This window comes from Peromyscus eremicus, chromosome 11, assembly GCF_949786415.1.
Source record: "Peromyscus eremicus chromosome 11, PerEre_H2_v1, whole genome shotgun sequence".
NCBI lineage: Eukaryota > Metazoa > Chordata > Mammalia > Rodentia > Cricetidae > Peromyscus > Peromyscus eremicus.
Window position 1 is genome coordinate 27,151,111 of NC_081427.1, and position 16,256 is coordinate 27,167,366.

Below are 16,256 nucleotides of genomic sequence, written 5' to 3' on the forward strand. Positions count from 1 at the left end.
TCCCCCAGGGTACTCTTGAGGAGTGAGGGATAAGAGATTTAGCTAGAAATATAGAGGGGAGAGAGACAGATAGAAACACAGGATAGCCTCGGGAGGGCCTGGATCCTTATCCACCGGCCCCTTCCGTTTCCTCTAAAGGGCTTTTAAAAGGAATGCCAAGGGGTGGAGCAAAAGATCTCCCCCTAGCACAGCCAAGTGCAGACCCTTCCAACCACCTATTTCATGTGGTCAATCAATCCCCTTATGCAGCCCTTTTGGGTAGAGAAAGCTCAGATCTCACTAGCAAACCTTTGTGGGCTCCCACACTTATCTGTGTCAGGATTGCTATAAGAAATAGATAAAGCACTTGCAAAGTGTTGGCCCACAGTAACCATGTACTAAATTAACAGCTATTTTTACTATCGTGATTTTATGATCTTTGCGTTACAGCATTGATGCTTAAAGCAAATGGAGCAGGGGCTGGCTGCTTGGAAAAACTAATATTAAGCTAATGTAGAAAACATTTTTTTGGTTAACGTTTCAAAAGAGATCCAGAACCCCTGAAAACAGAAAATGTAAATAGTTTGAAACAAACACTGAAACCCCAAACAGAGACTGATTATGCTCAGTGCAAAGTCGGTCTTGCAACACAGAGGCTTTTGCACAGGGGAATCCTGCCACCATGTGGTGGCTGACTTCTGGTTACTATCCTAGCAGTCGCAGTCCTCAGATCTGTGGCCACCTCTGATTTGATGTGACCCTTGAATGGAAGTAAATCTGTGCCTGTTTCTGACTAGGTAACTAAAGCCACAGGTAATTCCCTGTACGGTAGGCAGGAGTAGTCAGAGCATGAAACAGTCTTTAGTGACACTGTACAAGTACAACCCCAAGTTCCTTGCAAACTTGTGTATCAGATTTCTGCAGAATGTAGTAACTCCATCCCTCCAAGGGCTATGAAAATCACCCTTTTTGTAGACTTGAGGCATAAACAGTGTCTGAAAATCACTCTTTATAGAAACTTTGTGGATAAGTATTTTGGCCCATACTTCTAAGCTAGCTCAGCTCTTCCAGTATTAGGAAAGAGTATAGAAGCCTTAACGGCCAGAAACAGGCAAGGTGGGTCCTCTATGGCTTACGGTATACCTCTGGGATTTGAATCTCTGTGCTCTTCAGAAATTATTTGAAAATCCTGAAGTATACTGGATAAATGAGGTAGGTTTTCCTCAGCTGTTATTAAACGTGATCTAGGGAGTTGTTACCCAGACTTTGCCAACTAAGTCCAGGGAAGAGCTTCTTGGTCTTTTAGGAGGAATGCAAGGCTCTGGTCCTGTTTTGGACATGTTTAAACACTCAGCAGGGTTGAGTATGGTAACGGGAAGTCATAGGATACTGTCCTTGCTTCAGGATGAGCACACAGCCTTTCCACACAGAGGAGGCAGTGATGTGGTGTGGGAGGGCTGTCATTCAAGGGAAGAACCAAGACAATGAAAATGCTTTTCTCTTTCCTTCTAGGTCTCACGTTATCAGTGAATTAAGAAGTCTACATAAGCTAGCCAACAATAAAAACAACTTTGTTGCTAACTCAAATTCTAGAGTACAGAATGTGTTTATCAGCATGGACAGCAGTGGCAGAGCCAATGTGGAAGAGATTTTTTTTTTTGAGACAGGGTCTCTCTGTGCAGCTTTGGTGCTTGTACTGGATCTCAACTCACAGAGATCCACCTGGCTCTGCCTCCTGAGTGCTGGGATCAAAGGTGTGCGCCACCACCGCCCAGCGTTTTTTATTTATTTATTTATTTAAACTAAGAATTGTATTCTAAAGATTCTTGAGGAAAAAGTTCCACCTCACAGCATAGTAGGTGGGATGTGTAAGAGCTAGAAACCGAGGCCTTGATCTGTAACTCGGTAAAGAAATCTTTAGATCGCTCTTTGTCTAGGTTGGACTTCATGTCACTTGTAGGAATTTGTTCTTATTATGACTCTTCTCACCTTTTTTTTAAAATTGTAATTCATTCCTTTAAGTCTTTACTTTCCACCCCCAAGATACTGTGGGTTGAATAGAACCACATGCAGCTGCACCACATACCCAGTCCTCACTTTAAAAATTGTACAGTACCTTACTAAGCAGTTGATCAATGGACATCCTAATAAACTATTTGGAAGTGGTTTTAGTCACAGCCTGTTTAAGGCTACTAAAACGTCTTTGTGAGTAATGTTTGAGTCTCCTGAGACATTTGCCCTGATAATGATCATATATCAGAATCAGAATGGACTTTATTTTATAAATGAAAAAGTTAGGGGTAGGACAAGAGAAATTAAGCGACTGTGTCTAAGGTCAGTTATCCCTTCCACGTTGCCTCCAGCAGGCTGGATTTAAAAATCTTTAGAAAAGGGTGGTCTGGGAAGGTGGCTCTACTCCTAAAAGTGCTATCTGTGTAAGCCTGACTACCTGAGTTCCATCGTTGAACACACGAGAAATAAAAAGCTGGATGCGGGGACCTGATTCTGAAATCCCAGCACTCCTCGGGTGAGATGAGAGGCACACAGGAGAGTCATCTGGAAGCAGAAGCTGATAAGCCAGCCAGCCTGGTATGCAGCCCTGCAACAGAAATAAGGGAGGACTCTGGGCCAGCCGGGTCCAAGGCAAGAAGACTCTGGAAAGTTGTCTTCTCACCTCCACACAGGCGCCATGGCGTGTGTCCTTCCCCCCACACAAATAAGCAATAAATCTTTAGAAAAGGTTTGTGAAAACATTCCTCAGCTGATGAACTATCTAGGAAAAGAAATGGGCATTATTGAATTATTTTACTTTTAATGTATACAAAGGCAAGAGAGAAATTTCACAGCAGTTTACACAACTTTAAATTTTTTTTTTCTCCCTGGGCCTGGAGAGATGGCTCAGAGGTTAAGAGCACTGGTTCTGAGTTCAATTCCCAGCAACCACATGGTGGCTCCTAACCATCTATCTATGATGAGATCTGGTGCCCTCTTCTGGCATGCAGGCAGAAAACTGTGTACATAGTAAATAAAAGTCTTTAAAAAAATGTTTTTTCTCCCATCACCCTGACAGGCTTTGTCTTTGGGAGAATCCATGTCTCACTATCAACTACCCTACTACTTAGGACTTACAAGACATTTTGGTTCCTTATTCAAGAAGTTATTTGTTCAGCCTGTAAAATCCACTAATCACACAATCCCTAAGTGACAGGAAGTAGTGAGCAGCATTTGGCTGTGGCCAGAGCATGTATGAGCCATAATCTCAAGGCCAGCCCACAGACTGGCAGGCTCTCTCCAGGCCGTTGCCAGCTTTCTCCCAGAATGCTTTAGTCTGTCATTCAGAATCAAAGTCCCCAGGTGCAGCCCTGACTCCTCTTTTTATCATTTACTGGTTACTCAGCTTGTCATTGTTAATTTTCGCCCTGCCTGGAGATGGGACATTTGCTCATATTTGGAAGTTCCAGATTGACTTAAATAGGCTTGGAAGAGTTACTTCCACGTCTACACACTAGTTTATGAATTTGAGAAATATATAAGCACGAATCCACTGTGGTAACATACTGGGTAGTTCCACCAAAACTTAAAAATGTTGTAGAGCTGTCCCCATTACTCATCTGTCTTGAGGCGGCATGGGTGGGGAAGAGTTGCCCTTTCCCACTGCCTATCAATGCCTGGGACAAGTAAGAGAGCTGGCCCTGTGGTCATAAGAGCTGGAGAGCTATGCCTGACTTCCACCAGCTGCAACACTCGGGAGAGCAGGCCCTGCACCTCTACAGGGCAGCACAACAGATCCAACCCTGTTAGCACAGGTGTGGGTAAACCAGCCCTGAAGTTGTGAGCATGGGAGAACTGTCCCCATTACTCATCTATCTTGTGGTTGCATGGGCGGGGGAGAGTTATAACCCCCTCCCCCCAAAAAAAGAAACGGTAGACAAGTTGAGTATAGCATAACCTAATTTAAAATTGCATTCTCTTTGGAAGATAGGTAAGAAGCAAGCTTCTTTCTAAATTCAATCTGTTGGGAACCAGTGACTGGGATCACACAGTCAAACTCTTGATATTTCTCCCATCCGAGTACTAACTGGACTAACTCTGCTTAGCTTCTGAGACTGACTAGATTGGGATGGCATGGCTGTAAACAAATATTTACTGTTGCTAATGGGGCTGAGCTACATAACTTTTTTGAATTATCTAACTGGCAGCATTTTTGGGTGTATGAGGGTAAGCTATTTTCTTATGATCTCCATATCAAGTTAGAAGAAATCCAAGCCCAAATCAAATTATGTCATATGGAGAAGTTTAAGTGGCTTTAGCAAAGTTTCTGCAATCTGTTCATAAGCTCAGTGAGTTCCACTTATGGTTTAAGACATCCACCCACCCTTTCATATCAAAAGTTCCACTTGATCAGAGACCAGACAATATTGCTCCAACCTAGTCAGTAGCAGCAATTAAAACCTCTCAGACAATAACACCAATCAAAACCTCTCAGACAATAATAGCAACCAAACCCTCTAAGACGATAATACCAATCAAAACCTCTCAGACAGTAACACCAACCAAACCCTCTAAGACAGTAACAGTAGGAAAACTGTTTAGGAACCAAACTTCAGCACCATTTCTACAGGGACAGGCTACAGCCCTAACAGGACTCTCCTTTTTAATGAAAGGATAAGGGACTTTTCTTAATTAATTTAGTCAATTTACAACCCTGAATTTCTTTAGTTACCAAGGAAATCTACAACTATCTTATATTGATCCATAAGCTACTAATTTCACAAGGAAAACATATTCAAAATCCCTATCCATGACAGATCTGGATGCTCAAGTACTCCTAACATCTCTATGATAAATAAAGGTGTTAGGCAGCTTAGAGGCAGGCAGGAAATCCAAACAGATAGACAGGAAGAGAAAGGAGAGCAGAGAGGATGCTGCCAGCCGCCACCAGGAGAAGCAAGATGTAAAAGTACCTGTAAGCCACAAGCCATGTGGCAAAGTATAGATTTATAGAAATGGGTTAGTTTAAGATATAAGAGCTAGCTAGTGAGTAGCCTGAGCCATTAGGCCATGTCATTGGTAAATAATATAAGCCTCTGTGTGTTTATTTGGGTCTGAGCGGGATACAGAAAAAACTTCAGCTACATGAAGTTTAATGAGCTCCAGTGAGACACCACCCAGAGGAGGGCTTCCTCGGGCAGAGCAGGCGACACTTGGGTGCTGCTAAAGGTCATTTCACATATAGCCAATGGATGAACACAAGCTGGGTTTTACAAGTTTTAGTTTTGTCTTTTTAAAGTTTGTATCATTTTCTTTTGGTAAAATTTCACTTGCCACAAATAGGAAGATAGCCTTCTTTTTTTCTTTTTAACTTGTTCATTTTCCATTTTATGTATCTACCTAGAATTTATTTAACTACTCAAAATGATGAGATTTATTAAACTTTCATAAGTCGCAGAATATCTGATGTAAATTATCCCTATAAAAATTAGTTGCAGTTGCTTGAAGCAGGAGGATTTGGCATTCTCGACACTTGGAGTAGGACTCTTTCAGAATGATAGAGAGCTGGGGGATATATGGAGTTCAGTGGTGAGAGTGCTGTCCATGTAAGCCTGGTGACTTGTGTTCAATCCTTAGGACTTCAGAAAACACTGGATGCGGTTGTGTATCTGTAATCCTAGCACTCTAGGGCAAGATGGGAGGCGAAGAGAATCAGAAGTTTATGGTCCAGCTAGTCTGGAGTATGTAGCACATGAAAAGAAAGACCTGCTGCAAAAAACGGTAGAAGGATAGACCAAACTGAAGAGTCCTTGGACCTTCATATGTGCGTCTACACTCATTTTACAATTTTTTGTATGAATATATAGACTCCTCCCCTTCCTGCCTTCGCACTCTCTGTTTCTTGTCGCCTGAAATAAAACTTAGGGGGTTGAACACATTAGGCAAGTGCTGAGCCACTGAGCTGGAGCCTCACTTTGCAGTGTTACTTTTAAACACATCAGGTTATATGCACCTAGGCACATTCATTGATACTGTAGCAGATTGCCCTTTAGGGCATAACATAGGCCAAACAGCTTTATTTATCAACCAATCAGAGCAACACATATTCACAGCACACAGAAAGACATCCACAGCAAGTTCACTTAAAAAATAAATCTCTAGGTCAAGGAAAACATACATAAAAATTCTTTATTAAATCAGCACCTTGATGTTGGAATGATTTGGGGCTGAATAGGCAGCTCAGTGATTAAGAGCACGTAATGTTCTTGGAGAGGACCTGAGTTTGGTGCCCAGCACCAACCTGGGGAAACTCGCAACTGCAACGCCAGTTCCAGATGGTCCTCTGTGGACACCTGCACTCAAGTGCACACACCCACACATATAATTAAACATCCATCTAGACAACCACAACCCCCAACCATATGCACCTAAAAAGATAGTTTTAAACGTACAGATGCCTACCCTTCTTAACTAAATCTATCAATAGACTCAATTAAAAAGCTGTTTAACAAACAGCAAGTTAAAACACAATCTCAAAGTAGAGATTCTTCCATCTAACAAATATTAATGAATATCTAGGTACACAATGAGCAAACCCCAAAATCATGTGTATCCAATTTTTAATGTATTGTGTGTGCTGATGGAGAGAGGTTAGTAGAAACCAGTTAGAAAAATTCTAAGTGTTATAATATTTTCTTACTTTAAATATAAAGGAAAACTATAGTCCCTCAAGTGTCAACCAATTCCCTTCCATAATTACATTTTAGGGCTGTTCTATTCTTAGTGTTCACGGAAACAGAAAATATTTTGACACTCAGTAGATTCATCCATTTCCTTCTCAAGACACACACTACAGTTCACAAATATCGACCTGCCTGGTAGCTGCTGGACACGCTGAGATTGTCTGGGATACTCACAAGTCATCACTAGTAACCCTGGGCCTTAGTCACCTGCTTCTTCCAGTGCTCTGTGTGCTATTTTAGGGTGGGGCATTCCAAAGGCACCCTCAAATTTTGGTGGATAGCACTGAATCATTTTCAACCATCATTAGTCTTGGGTATTTTTATTTGGGGACAGGAGTCATAATGCCTGGAATAAACAGATAATTGCCAGGAATGATAAATGAATCTTGCAATAGAATGTCAGTATTTTCCCATGACAAAATATCATACCTCAAAACTATCAGTACCTGTTTACATTAAGTTGTTATTACCTAGCCTGGTGGTAAAGAGTCAGAACTTCATTATAGTCATGTATTTTTTTCTACTTGCAGGGCTATGGTTTTGTTAATGAAAAAAGAATCTATATGCCATAAAAACTATTTTTAGTAAAAATTACCCAGAAAAATACAAAAATACTCAATGGCTGGTTTTGATTTGGTCAAGAAGTTTCTCTAGGCAAATGGAAAGTGTTAGGTGCTACCTGCATCAAGCAGCTCTGAGAACAAGAAAACCTGTAACCCTGAAGGCTGTACATGGTGTTCAGGGAAAAATAAACTACAGAGCTAGACATGGTGACACAAACCTTTAATCCCAGCACCCAAGAGGCAGAGCCAGGCAGATCTCTGTGAGTTTGAGGCCAGCCTGGTCTACAGAGTGAATTCCATGACAGCCAGAGCTGTTACACATAGAAACCCTGTCTGGAAAAACCAAATTGTGTGTGTATGTGTGTGTGTGTGTGTGTGTGTATAAATGTACACAATGTTCTCAAGGTAGTAGTGGAAAGAGGGGGATGCTGGAGAGCTGGGTCAGTGGTTAAGAGCATTATTGCTCTTGCAGAGGACCGGGGTTTGCTTCCCAGAACCCACTTGGTGACTCATAACTATCTGTAACTCCAATTCTAAGGCATTAAGGCCTTCTTCTGAACTCTGCAGGCACCAGCCACATATGCAGTACTTATCTGTCCAAAGTAGGCAAAAACACACATACACATAAATGAATAAATTTAAAAAAGATAATCACAGGAACAGTACAATAAGCCAGATACTTTATGGCTATATGAAAACATTTATTCACAAAATAAAAATATTTGCAAAATGGGACCTTGCGCCTGTCTTCTCCAAGAGTCTCTATAGACAATCCAATATAAAATCAGGAAGATTATGCAGTCAGAGTGACAATACAACTATAAATACATACACATATTCACAATGAATAACTCAGGACTCAGAAACTTCTTCATCAGGGCAGCAGTAATATTCCACAAAACATATTTGCCCATCTTCATTTCTAATCATGTACTGTAAGGAGAGGAATCCTCGATTATCTGTCCGAATAGATACTTTGCAGGATAAAGCTAATGCCTTTGTAGAGGGTTTCAGTAAAGAAAGTTTGTATCTGTAGGAGAGTAAATGAAAAGCTGTTATTTGGGTCCACTAAATGCAACGCACGTAACACCAAGTAAAGGACAAAGTTAGCCAGGAACTACTGAGCAGCAAGTACTTGCCAATGCGTCAGTCTTTTCTCTCACTTTATCCACCCGTGATTACAACCCAATATCCTCAAGTAAATCCAGAGCCCATCCATCTATTTTTTTTTAAATGTGATACATTTTTTAACATTAAAAATTACCTGTTTTGTTTTTATATGGAAATTTGGTACTTAACTTCATCTTTATCAACAATGCAACCTTTATATTAAGAACTGACCTGTTAACCTGTGTCTTATTACAGTGAAATGCTTCCATCAAGTCAGAATCTTTGGGATAGTCAAGGTGGGCGCTTCCTGCATTTCCAAAAGTAGATAACCTATAGGTGAAAGTAAGTTACTCATTTATTCATAGGTTCAATAATAAGCAATATTAGGATCTACGCTGCCTTAAATGACATACACAAAACTGATCACAGGGACTAGGGAGATGGTTCAGTTTATTTGTAGTGCAAGCCTCAGGAACTGAGTTCAAATCTCCAGAACTTACATGAAGGTTAGACATGACTACATATCTGTAACCCTACCACTAAAGGATGAAGACTGAAAGATTCTCAGAGCCCAGTAGGCAGCTGCTTAGCCAAAATGAGGAGCTTGTGATTCAAGGCAATAAGATGGAGAGCAGAGAGAGTAGACTCCCAAGGTCCTTTGCTGGCCTCCCATGTGCACATAAGGGCAAAGGCATCTGCACACTCATGTAAATGTACCACCATACACATAGACCACACACAACGTCTGTGTGTGTGTGTGTATATGTATTTATAAATGTAAAAAATATTATGTATATATAAATATATAAAACAATAAAAAAAACTTGGTTGCTTGGGTGTTCCCACATAATAGGCCCAAGCTGTATAGTTCAGATTGGTCTTGTACTCAATTCTCTTGCTTCTGCCTCCAAATGCTGAGACTACTAGCATGCACCACCACACACAGCTAAAACCCACCTTATTAGCACCATAATGAAGCTTTCCACAGGATGTTGCAGAAAGTATCCAGTAACAAAATATTAAAATACCTTTACTTTCTACTTTTATTCACGTGTGTGTGTGTGTGTGTGTGTGTGTGTGTGTGTGTGTGTGTGTGTATGTGTCTGTGCATGTGACTCCAGGTGCTCTATGAGATCATTTTGGAGCTGGAGTTACAGGCAGTTGTGAGCTGCCTGACATGGTGCTCAGAATGAAACTCGGGTCCTCTGAAAGAGCAGTATATGCTCTTAATTGCCTGAACTATCTCTCCAGCCTAGAAACAGGTCTGAAGAAAATCTCACATCAGAGTACACAATATATACTCTGTACAGCTGTATAATCAGAATTAACTTTCCTTATTCATATACATATATATATATATATATATATATATATATATATGTATCTGAATATACCTCAGAGAACTGTTAATAATGGAAGACTTTGATCTAAACCACTGTAAGTGTGGGTCCTGTTCCTAGCTTTTACTGCTGAACCATTTACATGTAGTTCTGCCTTTAAATTATGCTTTACTATTACAGCGTTTCTCTGTGTTAGACTGATCTTAGAAGTTTAACGATCTTGCCCATTGTACTGTTGGCAAATACATACACTTCTGAGTTTAATCTCCAAGAACTGTGTAGCATTTGTTATGGGAGGCACATGCTGAGAAGCACAGTGATCAGACCTGGGAGATCTTCCCCAAGCTCAGTGCCTCCTCTCCACGTTCCCAGTCAGTCAGTCTTCTCCTTTCTAATACAGCTTCTCTCTTAGTATCTTATGTTCCACTATCCTGCAGTTACGATGGTCCTCAGATCTAAATGTCCGGTCTAGGCTGATTTCCTGAGCACTGTGTCCACATATCTAACTACCTCCAGTGCCATATGAACTTCAAATTTTAGTATATCCAGAAAAAGAATTCACTACCACTTCCACACACTAAATTGCTTCCCATTCTGGAAATACAGGACCTATCTAGTTACTTATGCTGAGAGTTGATTTGGAAAAGGAGCTGCTGATGTTTGTTTTAAACGATTAATTGGGTTGTCACTGCTTTCCATTTTGGTTAACTTTTTGACATAACATGAGCAAAAGTTTTATCTGACCAATATCACAAGAAAGAGCCTGCTGCAATTGTTCCTAAGTAAAAAACACACAAACACCCCCCCCCAAAAAAACAACTTATATTCTCTTATTTCATATCTTCAAAATTGTTAAGTTCTATAAAATTCTAGTCCTGAAAAAAAAAAAACAACCCACAGAAATTTTGCTGGCACAAATGTCAGAAGAGTTTCAACACTGTATTCTTCTGAAAAATGCCTGGACCTATGAGGTTCACCTGGACCAACCCTCCAAGTACTCAAGTACCCTTTCCCAAGTACTTAAGAGTATTATCTTGGTATTTAATGGTCTGCAATTTTGTTCTCTGCTGATTCACACATTTTTTTCTTCTACCTTAATTTTGAGGTGTTTTTACTAGTCTTAAGATGGATTTGTACATTAGATTATCAATAGCTACTAAGTTAAAAAAAAAAAAAAAAAACTACCAGCAATATCTACTTCCTTTTGTATCCTGAACTAACTTAAAAGGACAAAAAAAAAAAAAAAAAAAAAAAAAAAAAAAAAAAGATACCATATAATACAAACACGCTGTTTAAATGTTTTAATCCAATATTCCTCCTGCTGTAACCTCATCTACATCATGGAATACAGCAATGAAAATATCAGTGGTTGGTTTGTAGAGAATGGGCTTCTCATTACCAAACCAACAGTGCCCGACTATAAAATGCTAAGTAGATTATTCTTATGTCTTAAATTTCCTATCTTGGAGTTGTAAAATTATAATCAAATGCTTCTGAAAAATTTGAAAACTCTAGGATGAGTAAAAAGTTCCTGCAACTCAAGCAAATGCTGGGTGGAGAGTTGGATCCACTACCAGACCACATTAAGGATAACTGTACTCATGTACCTGAAATGGGGCTTGTCAGGAGACACAGTGATCTGTAGAACATCACTTGTCATGTCCAACTCAGAAAATGCTTCACGGAGCCCCTCCGACTGCAGGATAATCTTATTCATAACATTGGTGCTACAGAAATCAAAATCCAGAGTCTCTTCAGGCTCCTGAGTGTTAATTTTGCAGACTGTCACCACTCCTCCTTCTTCTAGAAACAGCATCAAAGGGTGACCATAACCTTGGTAACACATCCGAAGTGCAGTGAGCGTCCCTGCAATGAAAGAAGTCATACAGGCTGAGCTCTGTGGCTCTGGGTTTAGCTTTCCTTCCAAATGACACACATACTGCCTTAAGAATATTTATTCTGCTAAGCTTCTAGCATGCATGTCTCTTCTTAAAGAATCCCAATGCCTGTAACTGCAAGGAAACTGGGAGCAAACCTAATTTGTTGAAACAAATTTTCCACTTAAAATGGAAAACATGCCACAGAAAAATGCTTACTCATATACAATGTCTCCTACTGAGATACAGTATTATTTAAAATCAAATTGGTAGCAATAGAGGGTAGCCATTGGTGATGTTATTTAACACCTTAAATCCCTACAGAGGAGGAATATAAAATATTCCGGCTCCTTTCTACTGGCTAGAGAGCCAGTGAGGGATATGGGAAAGCACATGTTCTTAGGAAAAACCAGCTGGGGAACACTGCAATATAAAACACATGGTTAAAAACATATGTGTACTGCAGTATGTGTATGACGGTTGTGAGTGTGGGTGCATGAATGCCATGGCATGCCCATGGGTTTCATGGAACAATTTTTGAGTTGGTTCTCTCCTTCTACCACAGGACCTGGGAATCAAACTCAGGTTTTGTCAGGCTTGCTGGGTAAGAACTCTTACCCACTAAGCCATCTCACTTGCTCAAAGTGTGTAATTACTCAGTTACAGACTGTGCCTCAGACCCATTATCCCAGTATTTTGACAGCATAGACAAGAGATCACAGCCAGGGTGTCCATGGTATGGCAGAGTACACTGTAATCCCAGGACTTGGCAGATGAGGCAGAAGTATCGCAAGTTTAAGGCCAAGCTGAGCTACACTCAAGATCCTGTCTACAAACCCCAAACTAACAGTGGAGCTGCCAGTGCAAAGCCATGGTTTTAGGACTATCACTGACACTCTCTAACTCACACTCAAGTTACTGTCCTATGAAAGAAAATCAATCTTGGATTCTTCTGGGATTCTTCTATTGTAGTCTTATGCCCATGGCAACTGAATTTCCTAATCTCTAAAAATAATTTCCTAAGCAAGTAAAAATATATTTTGAAGAAACTATTTGAGGAAACAGACATAATTTTATAAGTCTTATTTTAATTTCAGCAAACCATTTTAAACACAGTCAACTAGGAGTCAGGAAAATTTGTTTTTCTCTGCCTGTACATAGATGTTAATTCTGAGTAAGTTAGAGAAAATATGTAATTAAAACAAATTTCACAATGTTAAACATATAATTTATGACTGTTTAATGTCTTCTTTGATTTTAAACTTGGGATCTTGGAGCCTTGTGTGATGATTCTGTAAACTTGACAGGCTCTAGACTTCCCCTGGGACACAAAGCCCTAGGTGTCTGTGAGGTGGCGGAAGTCTCACCCTAACCGTGGGTACCACCATTCCAAGGGCTTCTGTCAGGGACTGAATAAAAAGGAGAAAGTCACCCAAGCAGCTCTCTGCTTCCTGCCTAGGCTATAATGTGACCAGCTGCCTCATGCTCTTGCTTCATGCCCTTCCTTGCCCCAATGGACCACACCCTCAAACTGGGGGCCAAATGAACCCCTACAGGGCCTTTGTCAGTCACTCTGTCACAGCGGCAAGGAAGGTCACCAATGCACCCGGTCAATTAAGATGAACTGAGATGAGTAAATACCTCCACAAATACATAAAGAACTACAACCATACAGTGAACTGATACTTTGAATATTTATTTATGTTCTAAAATTATAACCACTGGGAGGAAAATGAATTGGAAATTAGTTTTCCTTTACTCTTTGAAAATTTAATACACTGTGTATTCATATCCACCCTGTACTACTTCTCTCTGTTGGACTCCTCCACCTGTTCTAAAGAAATGTGATTTTCCTCCTCTAGCAGCCATCAAGTGCCAAAAGCTTCTCCACTCTGGGTAGGGCCTCAAGAGCCCTTCCCATAGCAATTAGTTTCCTGACTAAGTATTTACTGGCCTGGGGTTGGAGCTCAGCTGGCAGTGCTTGCCTAACATGTATCAAGTACTGCATTCAATTCCCAGCACCACATCAAACTACAGGTGGTTGTTGTAATCTCAGCACCTCAGATGCAGAGGCAGGAGGATGAGAAATTCAAGGATATCCTCAGCTACAGAGCGAGTTCAAGACCAGTCTGGGATACATGAGACTGTGTCTCAAAAAAGAAATTTACATTCTAAAATTCTTCCTGTATTTTTCCAATCATAATACCTGTAGGCCTTCATCATCATCACCATCATAAATAATAATAATAATAATAATAATAATAATAATATAGCTCACCTGGCGTAGGACTTGATCCAAAAATAGATAAACAGTCTAAAAGGATAGTTAAGTTAATTCGGAAAGTAACAGATTCTTCCTGAATGATAAATTCTTGAAACACTTCAGCCTATGAGAAAAATAAACATGGAAGTGAGGTTATAGTAAAGAATGACAATTCACATGTAAGATTCTATATTTCACTTTATACGTAAAAAGTAACAATACTGTGCCAACTGCATGAGAATAATTTCTCATTCTCCACTAAGATATCAATTTTTCAACCATTACCCACTAGAATACTACTCAATGGTTTAATAGTTACAGATATAACACTAAGTTGGGTCCCATTTAGAAGCTCCTGAAGTGGGGAGGGGAGGGAATATGATGAAAATATATTGTATGAAAAATTTTTTAAAATTTAAAAGTGAGCTTGGAGAGATGGCTTAGCCGTTAGGAACACTGGCTACTCTTCCAGAGGAACCAGGTTCGATTCCCAGCACCCATATAGTAACTCACAACCATCTGTAACCATTTCCAGAGGATCCAACACCCTCTTCTGGAAGGTACTCCGAAGGTAACAGGTACATACCTTTTGCAGACATTCATGCAGGCAAAACACTTATACACAAAAAGTTAAAAAAAAAAAAAAAACTTAATTAAAAAGCCACACACACACACACACAAAAGACCCCTCCCCAAGCAGGGGTCCTTCATCTTCATTTCTGGATATAAAACTACCACCCGCCGGGCGGTGGTGGCGCACGCCTTTAATCCCAGCACTCGGGAGGCAGAGCCAGGAGAATCTCTGTGAGTTCGAGGCCAGCCTGGGCTACCAAGTGAGTTCCAGGAGAGGCACAAAGCTACACAGAGAAACCCTGTCTCGAAAAACCAAAAAAAAAAATAAATAAATAAAAATAAAATAAAATAAAATAAAACTACCACCCATGTGAGCTTTCCCTGCTCCTTCCTTGAGCCTATCAGTTAAGACTAAAGTCACTTGTGAATAGAACAATTTAATAATGCATGCATTATAATAGTTTCCAATTTCTTTTTTTTTAAAGTTAATTTTATGTGTGTTGGTGTTTTGACTGTGTGAGGATGTCAGATCACCCGGAACTGTGGTTATATACAGTTGTGAGCTGCCATGTGGGTGCTGGGACTTGAACCTGGGTCCTCTGGAAGAGTAGGCAGTGCTCTTAAAAGCTGAGCCCCTCCAGTTTCTTTTGAAGACAGAAACCATGTTTTATTTATTCCTCCATTTGTGAGGTCATGCTATACACATGTTCAAAACTATGAACTGATATTGAGATCTGATCTGAACCATACAAAGAGTAAGATTACAGCTGTAAGAATAGATTATAGCTATGGGTGATGGTGCAGGGCTTTAATCCCAGTACTTCAATACAAAGTAGAAGCAGGTCAATCTCCTAAAACTCGAATTCAGTCTGGTCTATAAAGCAAGTTCCAGATAACCAGGACTGTATGTTAGATGTTTGACCCTGTCTCTGCAAAAACAACAAAAAACCAAAACGTTATCACAGCCAACAAGAGGAAAAACTAAACTGTGCAGGACAATAATTATAATGTAAAGAGTAAACATTCTGAGTTTTCATTACAAGACTGCTGAAAATTAAATCTATTGCAGTTGCCACTTATGTAAAATATGAATGATATTTGTGCCTATTTTTGTGAAGATTAAAAGAGGTAAACGACAGCCTGGGCTACAGAGTGAGTTCCAGGAAAGGCGCCAAAGCTACAGAGAAACCTTGTCTCAAGAAAAAAAAAAAAAAAAAGGAAACGAGGAGAGGAGTATCTCATAGTTTAACCTTAATAAACTATCATTAGTAATCACTATCTGTGTGAGACACGATGGGAGAAGTATTTGTTGGCAGGAAAAAAAAATCAAGTAATGACATTTATTCTCTAACGAGTTTTTTCGAATAATTTCCTTCAAAATTCATTAGCTAGGCGAATGCTTACAAGTGCCTCCTCTCCCCCATACCTGAATAAAGGCATTTGCTTGCACGCACTTTGCATTTTCCACTGTAACTTTGAGTCCATTTTTAGTAGCAAAACACGCGGCGTGTTCTTTAAAATGAATGGCTTTCAAGACCGTGGAGAGATTCCTCACGTTGTCAAGGCTGGCCACTAGGCAGTACTGTTCGTCCTCGTCCTGAACGTGCTGGGTTAGGAGAGGCATGGACGGTCCCGGCACAGTCGGCTCGGAGAGAGGGGTGCTCCTCTTCCGAAGACCTGAAAACCTGAGAGACGCACAACAAACCTGGCATCAAGACTGGCCACCTCAACCGGAGCCGAAACCGGCTGACCAGGGAGATCCCCACTAATGCTATTTTAACTTTTGGGGAAATTCTATCTCCCTGTTTCAAAATTAC

At 40.2% G+C, this 16,256-nt stretch overlaps 2 protein-coding genes across 3 annotated transcripts in view; one reads left to right on the plus strand and one right to left on the minus strand.

The window, feature by feature from the left end:
- The window catches only part of Ttc23l (tetratricopeptide repeat domain 23 like), a 58,437-nt gene extending 56,871 nt beyond the window's left edge, over nt 1-1,566 (plus strand). The window contains exon 13 of the mRNA XM_059276671.1: nt 1,492-1,566. The gene's annotated coding sequence lies outside the window, so the exon portion shown is untranslated. The remainder of the gene's footprint in view (nt 1-1,491) is intronic.
- Nucleotides 1,567-6,018: 4,452 nt separating this feature from the next.
- Rad1 (RAD1 checkpoint DNA exonuclease) lies at nt 6,019-16,105 on the minus strand. 2 transcript variants are annotated; one of them, XM_059276620.1, is made up of 6 exons: nt 15,866-16,105; nt 13,882-13,990; nt 11,334-11,592; nt 8,618-8,716; nt 8,109-8,306; nt 6,019-7,059 (listed from the first exon to the last, which is right to left on the minus strand). In XM_059276620.1, exons 1-5 carry the CDS (start codon nt 16,061-16,063, stop codon nt 8,129-8,131), a joined length of 843 nt encoding a protein of 280 aa, XP_059132603.1. In that variant the 5' UTR covers nt 16,064-16,105; the 3' UTR covers nt 6,019-7,059; nt 8,109-8,128. The 2 variants fall into 2 exon arrangements, with proteins under 2 accessions (XP_059132603.1, XP_059132602.1); XM_059276619.1 differs by lacking the exon at nt 6,019-7,059 and having other exon boundaries at nt 7,940-8,306.
- Between the last annotated feature and the right edge of the window lie 151 nt (nt 16,106-16,256).

Coding starts and splice junctions, on each gene's coding strand:
- Rad1 (XM_059276620.1), bottom strand. CDS start 16,063: ATGCCTCTCCTAACCCAGCACGTTCAGGACGAGGACGAACAGTACTGC. Junction 13,991..15,865: donor AAGCAAATGCCTTTATTCAG/GTATGGGGGAGA, acceptor TTTTTCTCATAG/GCTGAAGTGTTTCAAGAATT. Junction 11,593..13,881: donor TGGATCAAGTCCTACGCCAG/GTGAGCTATATT, acceptor CTTTCATTGCAG/GGACGCTCACTGCACTTCGG.